The sequence below is a fragment of the Pristis pectinata genome, chromosome 5, assembly GCF_009764475.1.
Source record: "Pristis pectinata isolate sPriPec2 chromosome 5, sPriPec2.1.pri, whole genome shotgun sequence".
Classification (NCBI taxonomy): domain Eukaryota; kingdom Metazoa; phylum Chordata; class Chondrichthyes; order Rhinopristiformes; family Pristidae; genus Pristis; species Pristis pectinata.
This window is the reverse complement of record NC_067409.1, coordinates 114961693-114975082: the sequence shown is the minus strand read 5'-3', so window position 1 is coordinate 114975082 and position 13390 is coordinate 114961693. Positions and strand designations below refer to the sequence as shown.

The following is a 13390-nucleotide window of genomic DNA, read 5'->3' as shown; positions in this document are numbered from 1 at the left end:
GCATGAAATATGATTCAATTAATAAATGAACTGCAAGAATTCAAAATTATTTTCTCATTCCAAGCTCATGCTGTGTTTGAAGGACTTTTGTACAGTTAAAATTGTGGGGCTGGTTAACAGAAGATCCAGGCATCAAATGAAGTACACAGGTCCTTTAGATACTTGATAGAATTGATAACATTTCTTTTAAATATGAATCCATTAAGCAGGATGAAGATAAGAAATACAAATTAATACAGCACTGCTTTGCACATCTAAGTTACATCATTAAGTGAAATCAATGTTGTGCCATTAGACTGTACTTTAGATGTATGAAAACAGCTATGTCAAAACATGGAACATTTTGTTAAGAGAAGACATTTTAACGGTGAGCCTGGATATGGAAGGATGGGCAGCAAAGTGGTGTCTGCATGCTAATTGGGTGCCTCAACAAACACAAGTGTACTTGTAGGGCTGGAGGGCAGCAGTAGGCATGATCTTGGCAAATTACCAGGGTTGCAGCCTGCAGACTGTTTGGGCCGTGCTACTTGGAGTCTGTGGATTTTGTTGTTATGCTTTTCCATAGGCTACATTTCAGCCACTGAATAAAATTAGATCACCATCATTTGATTATATTTAACTTATTAATGGGTGCACTTCTGGTGAAAACCAATTGGAAATGAATAAACATTTCCTTGTTTACACTACAATTAAAGAAGATTGAAAATTCCACAGGAACATTTCAGATTTAGTCTGAGAAGAACTCCCAAGGCTTCACAAAAACAGAGGCAGTATACCAATGAAATCTCCTCTCCCTACTGCAGGATCATCCCAGAGAGAAAAAAAACCTCCAGCATATCTTCTTCCCTTCCAATCACCTTTCAAAATATCACTCCCTATACGCTTCAACTTCACTTCCAACATCTTTGTCACTGAGAATAAGATCTTGATGTTAACTCTTACTTTTACATGCTTGCTGCCACATTGGCAAGAAATGCTGGAGCTTGGATTGACTTAAATCTTGCTGCACACCGCAGACAGTCTCCAACTGCCGATCACTAACTGGTGCACTCTTGGCAGATTGAAAGCTGTGCTGCTCCTTCACTGAGAAAGGGCAGAGAATGTGGATGAGCACAGCTGAGGTGACAAAGAGCAAGAGCTTTTTTTGCAGAGCACTTCTGCTCCTCCTGACTCCATAAAGTATGTACATTTCCTGGGGTTGGGGGTAGGGGTTAACGTAGCATTGATGGGTCAACCAAATCCAGGGAACAGGACTGGAGCATACAGGTGGGTCATGTGTCCCTGAGCATACATGGGACACAGGTGGGTCATGTGTCCCTGAGCATACATGGGACATAGGTGGGTCATGTGCCCCTGAGCATACATGGGGCATAGGTGGGTCACAGTCCCTGAGCATACATGGGGCATAGGTTGGTCACAGGTCCATGACACCTGCCTCCCCTCCTTGGACTCTATCTTTACCTCTCATTGTCTTGGCGAAGCAGCCTGCATGATCAAAGACCCCACCCACCCAGGTCATTCTCTCTTCTCTCCTCTTCCATCGGGTAGAAGATACAGGAGCCTGAAGGCACGTACCACCAGACTTAAGGACAGCTTCTACCCCACTGTGATAAGACTATTGAACGGTTCCCTTATACAATGAGATGGACTATGACCTCACGATCTACCTTGTTGTGACCTTGCACCTTATTGCACTGCACTTTCTCTGTAGCTGTGACACTTTACTCTGTACTGTTATTGTTTTTAAGATAAGATAAGATTTCTTTACTAGTCACATGTACATGGAAACACACAGTGAAATGCATCTTCTGTGTAGAGTGTTCTGGGGGCAGCCCGCAAGTGTCGCTACGCTTCCGGCGCCAACATACCTGTACTACATCAATGCACTCTGTACTAACTCAATGTAACTGCACTGTGTAATGAATTGATCGGTTTGTAAGACAAGCTTTTCACTGTACCTCGGTACAAGTGACAATAATAAACCAATACCAATACTGCACCCAAACTGCTAACGGAGACACAAGACATTCTGCAGATGTTGGAACCTGGAGTAACACACACAAAATGCTGGAGGAACTCAGCAGGTCAGGCAGCATCTGTGGAGGGAAATAAACAGTCAATGTTTCGGGCCGAGACCCTTCATCAGGACTGGAGAGGAAGAGGGCAGAAGCCAGAATAAGGAGGTCGGGGGAGGGGGAGGAGCACAGGCTGGTAGGTACCAGGTGAGTCCAGGTGAGAGGGGGAAGGTAGGTGGGTGGAGGAGGAAGGGATGCATGAAGCTGGGAGGTGATAGGTAGAAGGGGCAAAGGGCTGACGGAGGAGGAATCCAGTAGGAGAGGGCAGTGGACCAAGGAATAAAGGGAAGGAGGTGGGGAATAGATGGGCAGGTCATGAGAATGGGGGAGGGGAAAGAGACAGGGTAAGGGGGCCACGGAAATGAGGCAAGACAAAGGGGCCGAGGGGAGGGGTTATCGGAGGCCGTCGGGTTGGAGATTCCCAAGGCAGAATATGAGGTGTTGTTCCTCCAACCTGCGTCTGATCTCAACGTGGCAGTAGAGGAGGCCGTGGATAGACATGTCAGTGTGGGAGTGGGATGTGGAACTGAAATGGGCGGCCGCCAGGAGGTCCTGCCTGTTGCAGCGGATGGAGTGAAGGTGCTCGATGAAGCAGTTACCTGATCTGCGTCGGGTCTCACTGATGTACAGGCGGCCGCACCGGGAGCACCGGATGTAATGACACCCTCGGATTCACAGGTGAAGCGCTGCCTCACCTGGAAGGACTGCCTAGGGCCCTGAATGGTGGTGAGGGAGGAGGTGTAGGGGCAGGTGTAGCACATGGTGCGGTTGTAGGGATAAGTGCTGGGACGGTCATCGTTGGGGAGGGACGAGTGGACAAGGGAGTCGCGGAGAGCGCGGTCCCTGCAGAAAGTGGAGACTGGGGGGAGGGGAAGATGTGCCTGGTGGTGGGATCCCTTTGGAGGTGGCAGAAGTTGCGGGGAAGGATGTGTTGGATGCGGAGGCTCGTGGGGTGGTAGGTGAGGACAAGGGGAACCCTGTCCCTGTTATGTCAGGGGTGGGGAGGGGGTGAGGCCAGACGTGCGGGAAATGGAGGGGATGCTGAGAGGGCAGCATCGATGGTGGTGGAAGGGAAACCCTGGTTACTGAAAAAAGAGAACACCTCCGATGTCCTGGAGTGGAAAGCCTCATCATGGGAACAGACGCGGTGGAGGCAGAGGGACTGGGAGAAGGGGATGGCGTCCTTGCAAGTGACAGGGTGGGAAGAGGTGTAGTCAAGGTAACTGTGGGAGTCAGTGGGTTTGTAAAAGATGTCAGTGGTTAAGAGAGATCCAGAAAGGGGGGAGAGGTGTCGGAGACAGACCAGGTGAATCTGAGGGCAGGGGGGAAGTTGGAGGCAAAGTTGATGAAATTGATGAGCTCAGCACGGGTGCAGGAAGCAGCCCCAATGCAGTCGTCAATGTAGCGGAGAAAGAGTTGGATAGCATTACTGGTGTAGGCTTGGAACGTGGACTGTTCCATGTGGCCGACGAAAAGGCAGGCACAGCTGGGCCCATGTGAGTCACCAGAAATGATGTCTAATCAAAGTCACAGTCTGTTGCAGACATTTACCTGGTATCGAGTCTAAATTCAATTTTTTCCAACTCTACACCCGCCTTCTCTGTTTGAATCCCTTCAGTTGATGTTCACCAATGACATCTCATCAGTGACCATGATGCATTATTTCTTTCTGCTCCCTGTAACCTCTCTGAAAGCCTCACCACACCATCAATGTTTCATCTTCACTGTCAACTGAATGGGACGTCCACTCCTATTTGACTGTAGCCTCAACATCTCCAGCAACGCCTCTATCCACCCTCACACAATCTCCCAAGTTTAATATCCGAGGTCCCCTCCATCCCATCTGCATGTTGGCAACATTATCTATAGACAAAGGTTCTAGCTCGACCACATACACTGATGACACCCAACTTATTGAAAGGTGGAGTGCTCATAATTTAAACTGCAGTAAGGTCAATGATTGACGGCCCTGTAATCACTGACTCACAGAGGCTCACCGACCTGGCAACAAGACAAATTTTAAAAACTCTTCCCTTTGGTTAAATCTTTTAATGGCTTTACCCACCCACACTGAACTCTTGGTTCCCCGACTTTGATCTCTCATGTACATTGGTTGTGTTTCTGCCCCCAGCCCTCTCCCAGCCATTCTATCAACAGCAACCCCCTCTACCTCTCTGATTTCCCCTCCACCTTTGAAACCTCTTTAGACCACTTTTTGACCAAGCTTCATTTTCCAATGTGAATGGCAACCATTTGTTTTGATTAAACTCTTAGATCCTTACAATATAAGAAGTAGCAACGGGAGTAGACCACTCTGCCCCTGCTACCTGCTCCACCGTTTACCGAGAACATGGTTTGATCACTTACGTCAATGCTACTTTCTTGCCCTATCTCCATATCCCTTGATTCCCATAATATCTAGAAATTTACTGATCTTGGAAACATCTGAACATTTCTCAACTAAAAACACTGTATGAATATAAATTGTTTCTTTCATATTGTTCGAATTTTACCAAAAATAAATCTATACATTTGCAACAAAAAAGCAGATAATGAAAATTGATCACTATCAATTCATCAGCTCAGAATTTTCCATAAACATTTGCAAAGCTGTTTAGCCTATTATACTTTTCTGAGAAACATAAACGAGGAAATAAACCTTGTAATATTACTGCACAAATGCATACTTCTACCAGGTATCAAATTCTTCTCTCTGCTTTTTAATGATGAACGATGCCATTTAAAGCACATGGTTTAACACCTCCATAAGTAAAGAAAGGAGTTTGATTTAAATCCATCAAGCATATAACATTGCCCACAATCATTTCCAAGCCATATATTGTGGAAGTGTACAAGTAATGAGATCACAAATGCTGGTCAGAAAACATCCCAGAAGTGAAGAAACATCATTAAATCTTTGCTAAAATATTCACTCATTTATGTAAGAAAATTTTACCCATTTTCATATGAGTTTGTGTTCACCATGTCATGACATCAGGGTTACTACTGGTGTATGCTTCTGCTACGAATTATGGGAACTTTGTCTTACATGACTCTTTATCCATTATTCTCAGCAAGGAAAAGTACAGCCATGCAATCAACAATACTTTATAAGTGACCGCTGACAGAAAAGGAAAGATTTACAGAGCACAACATTGATCTGATCAATTTAAAGGCACCATCTGGAATATAGAACCATTGACTAACTGTTGTAAAATAGCTAGTTTCACCCATCAGAAAGAACATAACCTTTTATCCCCCAATTGAAACCTTCTTGTAAGATAAAATATTAATGGCTTCCTATTGGTTGCAAATGTCTGTATTCTCATAAAAATCATTCAGGAACTTACCACAGAGGTAAGTGCCATCTGGAAACTATAGATACGAGCCAAGCCAAAATCAGCTAGCTTGATTTGGCCACTGCTGGTTACAAGTATATTTTGGGGCTTCAAGTCTCGATGAACCACACGGTGTGAATGAAGGAAGTCTAATCCTCGGAGAAGCTGGAACATCATATCCTATGTAAAAGTAAAGGAAAATGGACTTCATAAAAATCACTTCAGAAATATTATTCATGCTAAACTCTTGGTTTAAAAATTTAAAACCCGTAGAGCTTAATATTTTGTATTTGCAACATTTCCTTGTAAACAAAAATATTTCCTTGCAAGTTCAACACCAGTACTAAGAACAGTTTATTGCACTACCACAAACATGATCAAAATTATGACATAAGAGTGTCTTAAATTCTGACATAACAAGTAGGCACACAAATCAGTAGATGGTAGCTTGAAGTGTTCCCCAGGGACTGCCAAGTCTTTATTTTTCCCTTGTATTATATTGGCAACACTCTTGTCGCTGAATCAGAAAGTACGAGGTTCCAGTCCTAAAAGACATCTAAAACCACTCTAGTAAGAGCTGTTAAACTGGGACCCCTGCGAGCAGATGAAGAAGAGCTGGGTTATGTGTGCTTAAATTCCCATTTACTACTCTCACAATGTTACCTGAAGAAAACAGATTATTTGGTTATCATCACACTGCCATTTGTGTGAACTTGATATGTATAATTTGGCTACAGTGCTTCTAACATTACAACAGTAACTGTAGTTCTTTGGCTGAAAAATACTTTAAAACATCCAGAAAGCTTCTATACAAATGCAAGCTTCCTTTCCCTGCACCAATAGGTGAGTTTGACGAAGGAATAGAGAGTAACGTATCTATGGTAGAACAGAAAATGGTGGCAGAGAAAAACTATGTTAAACTCAAGTTGAATCTATAAAAATGCCAGGCTATCACTTAAATTCTGAAAAAGATTAAGAAAGTTTTTCAACAGTGAAAAAACTAGGAACTGCAGAGAAATGGAAATATTTAGGAGCTCATGTACAAAACTCACTAACAATCAACACAGGCGCCCCTCAAGGATGCGTGCTTAGCCCACTGCTCTACTCTCTCTACACTCATGACTGTGTAGCTAAGCACAGTTGAAAATGCCATCTATAAATTCGTAGATGACACCACTGTTGCTGGTAAAATCTCAGATGGCGATGAGGAGGCGTACAGGAGTGAGATAGGTCGGCTGGTTGAGTGGTGTCGCAACAACAACCTCATACTCAACGTTAGAAAGACCAAGGAATTGATTGTGGACTTCAGGAAGGGGAAGTCGGGAGAACACACACCAGTCCTCATTGAGGGGTCAGCGGTGGAAAGGGCGAGCAGCTTCAAGTTCCTGAGTGTCAACATCTCAGAGGATCTATCCTGAGCCCAACACATTGATGCAATCATGTAAAAGGCATGCCAGTGGCTCTACTTTGTTAAGTGTTGGTGATTTAGTATTCTTACAAATTTCTATAGCTGTATGGTGCAGAGCATTCTGACTGGTTGCATCACTGCCTGGTATGGAGGCTCCAATGCACAGGGTTGCAAGAGGCTGCAGAGGGTTGCAGACTCAGCCAGCTCCATCACGAGCACAACCCTCCCTGCCATCAAGGACATCTTCAAGATGCGGTGCTTCAAGAAGGTGGCATCCATCACCAAGGACCCTCACCACCCGGGACATGCCCTCTTCTCATTACTACCATCGGGGATGAGGTACAGGAGCCTGAAGACCCACACTCATGGTTTCATGTACAGCTTCCTCCCCCCCGCCATTTCTGAACAGTCCATGAACCCATGAACACTACCTCGTTATTCTTTTTTTGCACTATTTATTTAACCATAGACCCATAGAACAATACAGCACAATACAGGCCCTTCAGCCCACAATGTTGTGCCGACCTTCAAATCACACCTAAGACTATCTAACCCCTTCCTCCCACATATCCCTCTAACTTAAATTCCTCCATATGCTTATCTAACAATGTCTTGAACTTGACCAACGTATCAGCCTCCACCACTGCCCCAGGCAGCGCATTCCATGCCCCAACCACTCTCTGAGTGAAAAACCTTCCTCTGACATCTCCCTCGAACTTCCCACCCATTACCTTAAAGCCATGTCCTCTTGTATTGAGCATTGGTGCCCTGGGAAAGAGGCGCTGGCTGTCCACTCTATCTATTCCTCTTAATATTTTGTATACCTCTATCATGTCTCCCCTCATCCTCCTATTTTGCAATTATGGTAATTTTATGTACTGCACTGTACTGCTGATGCAAAACAACAAATCTCACGTCATTTAAGTCGGTGAGAATAAACCTGTTCTGGTACAAAACCCAATGACAAGGTCATTAACCTGCGCAGATAGGAGACGAGCCAGTGTGGAATGCTAATTTGACAGTAATGATGCTACTTTGGAACTCGATTCTCCACTTTTTTTTAAAAACACCCTTTTTAATCAGGTGCAACTTAACAAGCATTCAGCAACTGAAACAGCTCCCCACCAGCGCTGTTTAAAGTGACAACCAACTACTTTCAGGTTGGTTATTGATTGGGTTTAACAAGCATCTGGCACTTTCCAAAGTTGCTGAAGTCTGCAGGGAATGGTATAGCAGGTACCACAGAAATGCATCCCGACTTGAAGGATTCTGCACAGGCTGGTTGCTCATACAGCTGCATTGGTTGGGATTCACCATGGAATAAAGCAGGGTTGGAGAATGAACAGAGGATGCACCGAGCAGGACAAACCTGGTAGAACAGGAGAACAATGTTCTCAGTGACCGACGTTCTTTCTTCATGCATTGTAAGCAACAGTTTGTGCAATGTCTGGTTTCCAACAGGAAGTCCTCATTGACATCCTACCCCAGACACAATGTGGCTCTTTAAGAGATGCAGGCTTGCTAATAGTGTAGATTGGTTTTAACTGGTACTAGTCCCTTACAATTACAGAACTCTTGCTGTGGCCTGCAGCCATTCCGTTACATGGCTGGTGCTGGCTGTGTACTCCACACAGACGAGGCAACAAATGGCTGAGGTTCTGTCTGCAGCAGAAGTGATGGGGGCATGGGTTAACCTTGCATCTCCATCCACACACCTATCAAATTCACTACAATACGAAGTGTAGGTCACAATAAAAGTCCACTGTTATGTCATTAATAATGGGGCAGTAAGGGGGGGGGGGGGTTCCTTGAATCTACGACACTGGGACCACTTCTGGGAGTAGCCTGATGTACTCATGAGATTGGACCGAATCCTGCAAAAAAAATGAATTTATCCAATTTACTCTCACACCAAACATTGACAGTGAAAGAATGAAAAGAGAGGAGGAGGAGTAAGAGGAGGAAGAGGAGGGGGGAGGAGGAGGGGGAGGGGGAAGGGGGAGGAGGAAAGTAGGTTGTGGATTTTCGGGCTCGCCTGAGGCCAGAGATGGAAGAATAGCCATGCAGCAATATTCTTGTCCGAGCTGAAGTGTGCAGGTACCATTCCTTTCTGAACATTATACCGGCCACAGACTAAAAGTTATCCAAACGACTTGGCTCATCTTGTGACTGACACCAGAACATCAGTCCGGTCAGGCGCCATCGACTGCCTGAACCCGAGACAGTTTTTCTCTTTGATTATGCTTTCAAGCTCTTCCAAATCCTTCTCCTCTCTCTCTCTGTCCACTCATTATCCACTGCACTGCAAAGTACTGTGAATGTTTTTGATGAACACAGTGAGGGCCATACAAATGTAAATTGTTGTTGTTATAACTGCTGTCAAGTTTCAGCATCTTGGGTAAATTGCTTAATTCAGGGCCACACAATCTACTGTCAATCCAGCACTATAAATCACTCATCTTGTTCAGTGAAAGAACCACTGCTGCCAAAAAGCCCTTTCTTCTGTGTAACCTTTATGTAGGGAATTAAACGCAAACCTCGTAGGAACACATAATAGATTTAAGCTAACAGGGAAATGTCTCAAAGAAAGAAAGTCTTCTTCTCAGTGTTGATCAACCCTAATCTGACCTGATTGCAAGCTGCTAATATTTGATCTACAGTCATTAGGGCAGGGAAGTAGTGAAAGGCTTACGTTTATTTAGAGTATATTTACTTTGAAAATGAATTATCTGTTTTTAGTTTTATAAATTGGCTTTTTTGACCAGCTATTAATTAACAGGATTTAATTATTGCTTGCAACATCCAGAGGCTCTCATTATGTAAAGCACACATAACATTCTGGATAGAAAAGGTCGAAGTAAGCGCTTGGTACAATTTTTTGCAATCAATTATTTTTAAAGGCTTTACTTGGAAAAGAAACAAACCTGTCACTCACATTTTTCTTTTAAGTGCAATTAATGGTAATGTAATAGGGGCTGGATTGAATAGCCCCTGAAAGGGCAGGAGGACTCATGCAATGTAGTTAACCCACGCCCACAACATCTGCGGCAGGCAAAGTGCCAACTTTGTGCTGTTTGCTAATGACTGCGATTGCTGTGCACATCCAACATGGACCTTGCTGCTGAGGGGCACATCTCAGCACCAAGCAAGTCTCTGAGCAGGTGAGAACCAGTTAAAGTTAAGATGCACCTCTTAAAGGGGAGAAGTATAATGGCTACAGCAGATAGTGGGAATCAACCCGGGTTCCTTTATGGCCCAGAACACGTGGGAGAGCATGGGCCACGATCGTTCAGAAGCCCTGATGCAGGATGTGGAGGTAAGTACCTGGAAGCCAGGTGACTCTCCAGGGAAGCTCTCAGAAGGTGTGGATACAGACGGCAATGACAGTGAATGCCAAGGGTCAGCTCCCAAGAAGCTGGATGCAAAGCTGGAGAAAACTGTGGACTTGGTCAAGGTTAATGAATCGATTTTAAAGGTCCATATATAACCAACTGCACCAACAGCTTCAGATACTGCTCAATTCAGTACACCCCGATCAACAATCCACCAGCAATCCCAATCAACTCAAAACCAACACACATTGGATGTGACAGCCTGAAACATTAGCTCTGTTTCTCTTTCCGCAGGTGCTATGTAACTCCACACTCCAGCATTTTCTGTGTTTAATCCAACATACATAAGCTGACCTCACTCCACTCACGCACATCCAGCGCAGAAACAGGCCCTTCCGTTCACTGAGTGTGGACCCACCATCAGTCACCCACTTACACTCATTCTACGTTAATCCCATTTTTAAAAATTTTTCCCACATTCTCATCAACTCGCCCTGGGTTCTACCATTCATCTACACACCAAGGGCAATTTGCATTGACTAATTTAACCTACCAACCTGCACGTCTTTAGGATGTGGGGAGTGGTGGAACAGGAGGACCTGGGCTCAGGGTCTCTGGCACTGTGAGACAGAGTTTCCACTGTCTCTGCACCGTGCCACCCTTAAATGTTTCAAGGCTCAGCCACATCTCACAGCTCGTACATTCAATCATTACAGCCACATACAACTGCTCTGCCCGAGACAGCAAGTAACTGCAGAGAGTTGTGGACACATCATGAAAACCAGCCTTCTCTTCGTGGACTCTGTCTACACTTCTCACTGCCTTGGTAAAGCAGCCAACATAATCAAAGTCCCCACATTCTCTCTTCTCCCCCCTCCCATCAGGCAGAAGATACAGAAGCCTGAAAGCACGTACCACCAGGCTCAAGGACAGCTTCTATCCTGCTGTTATCAGACTCTTGAACAGACCTCTCATACGCCAAAGATGAACTCTTGATCTCCCAGTCTACTCGTCATGGCCCTTGCACCTTATTGTCTACCTGCCCTGTACTTTCCCTGTAACTGTAACACTACATTCTGCATTCTTTTATTGCTTTTATTCCCGCTGCTGTCTGTAAGGAGTTTGTACGTTCTCCCCGTGACTGTGTGAGTTTCCTCCGGGTGCTCCGGTTTCCTCCCACATTCCAAAGATGAACGGGTTAGGAGCTGTGGGCATGCTAACTTGGGACCAGAAGAGTGTGACACTTGCGGGCTGTCCCCAGAACATTCTCAGTAACACAAAAAAATGCATTTCACTGTGTTTCGATGTACATGTGACTAATAAATAAACATCTTAACATCTTATCTTTTCCCTTATACTACCCCGACGTAGTGATGGGATGAAATGATCTGTATGGATGGCATGTGAAACAAAGTTTTTCACTGTACCTCGATACACATGACAATAATAAACCAACTTACATTACCCAACAGTTGTGTTACACTTGCTGACAAACCCCTCTCCCCTTTGCTGACATGAAGTACATAACCAGGGCTGACAGCAGTTAGCTGGCCCAGCGACTATGTCCTCACCCCGAGGTGGAAGGAACAGTGCTCGACAGCACTGCAGCCTTCATGACTGAACCTGTGGGCAGGCAAGGGACAGAGGTGATACTAGCAACAAAATGACACCTTTTCCCTCTATAGTAAAATAAATTTCTTAAATCTCCAAGCTGCAGTTGGTGTGATCACACACTTTTTACCCCTCACCCACACCTTGTGCCTCTCCCCCTTCCACATAACACAACGTTCACTGTAAATAGCCCCAGCTCCAGCCTGCCACGATTACAATTTACAGTCACTGGCACTTTGACAGCTACGGTAGGTCTAAGGTTGCCGTTGTGGCTGGGACAGGTGCCGGCAGGAGAGTTTCAGTGAAGATATCTTTATTAATGCACAGATGTCTGACACGCTGTTCCTCATTAAGGTTCCCTGAGCAGACAAGGCCTCCTATTGGGAGCCCTTTTCCTCCTTCTCTTCCCTTTTCTATCAGCTTTTCCGCTCTGCTCATTCACCCAGTCACAGAGCAATACAGCACGGATACAGGCCCTTCGGCCCAACCAGTCCATGCTGACCACAGCGCCCATCCAGCTAGTCCCAATTTTCTGCATTCGGCCCATATCCCTCCAGGCCCCGCCCCTCCATGTACCTATCCAAGTGCTTCTTAAATGATCCTGTTGTACTTGCCTCACCCACTTCCTCTGGCAGCTCGTTCCATACACTCACCACCCTCTGCGTGAAAAAGTTGCCCCTCAGGTCCCTTTTAAATTTTTCCCCTCTCCCCTTAAACCTATGCCCCCCTAGTTTTGGACTCCCCTACCCTGGGGAAAAGACTGTTACTGTCCACCTTATCTATGCCGCAGGCTGCACTTGATTGAGAATACCAACCTGTGTACCCAGATCTGGGAGCAACTGGTTCGTGCAGGAGTTTCAACGTCAATTCTTCAGTGCACCAGATATTTTTATTTACATAACTGTAGGAACAGCCAGCAAAAAGTCTAAATGTGTTTATGATCCTTTGGATAGGATTGATGACACAGTTGTCCTGCTGAATGCGGGTTTAGCTGTGTGAGGCTAACACAAGAACACAAGGAAATAGGAACGGGAGTTGGCCATCAGCCTCTCAAACCTGCCCCACCATTCAACATGATCCATGCTGGCCTCAGCTCCTCTTTTGTGCCATTTCTCCAGACTCCTCTATTCCTCGGTCTATTTATCCACCTCCCCTTTAAATACTTCTAATGATCCGGCTTCCACCACCCACCGGGGCAGAGAATTCCAGAGATTCACCACCCTTTGCCAGAAGAAGTGTCTATGTACCTCAGTTTTAAATGACCAGCCCCTTCTCTTGTCATGCTGTCCCCTTGTTCGAGGCTCTCCTAACATCTAATGGCCTTTACTGCAAAAAGTTGGAGTTTCGAAATACAGGTGTTCCCTGCACTATGGGTGTTTGCATGACGGAAACTCACCCTTACAACATTCACAACTCACCACCAAAATACTGGAGTGGATGGAAGGGCAGACCAGGGAGTTATGAAGTGAGCAATCCTTGTGATATATAAAAAGGGGAGGAGTGGGGGGAGATTTGACTGGTGGTGGGATCACGTTGGAGCTGGTGGAAATTGTGGAGGATGATGTGTTAAATGTGAAAGTGGTGGGGAGGGAGCTTGAGTACCAGGGGTACTCTCTCTGTTCTGTA

At 45.3% G+C, this 13390-nt stretch overlaps 1 protein-coding gene across 1 annotated transcript in view; it reads right to left on the bottom strand.

The window, feature by feature from the left end:
* Positions 1 to 13390, bottom strand: part of cdk6 (cyclin-dependent kinase 6) — a 168044-nt gene that overhangs the window by 99720 nt on the left and 54934 nt on the right. The window contains 1 exon segment of the mRNA XM_052015604.1: positions 5426 to 5593. Within this exon segment, the coding sequence (XP_051871564.1) occupies positions 5426 to 5593 (168 nt within the window).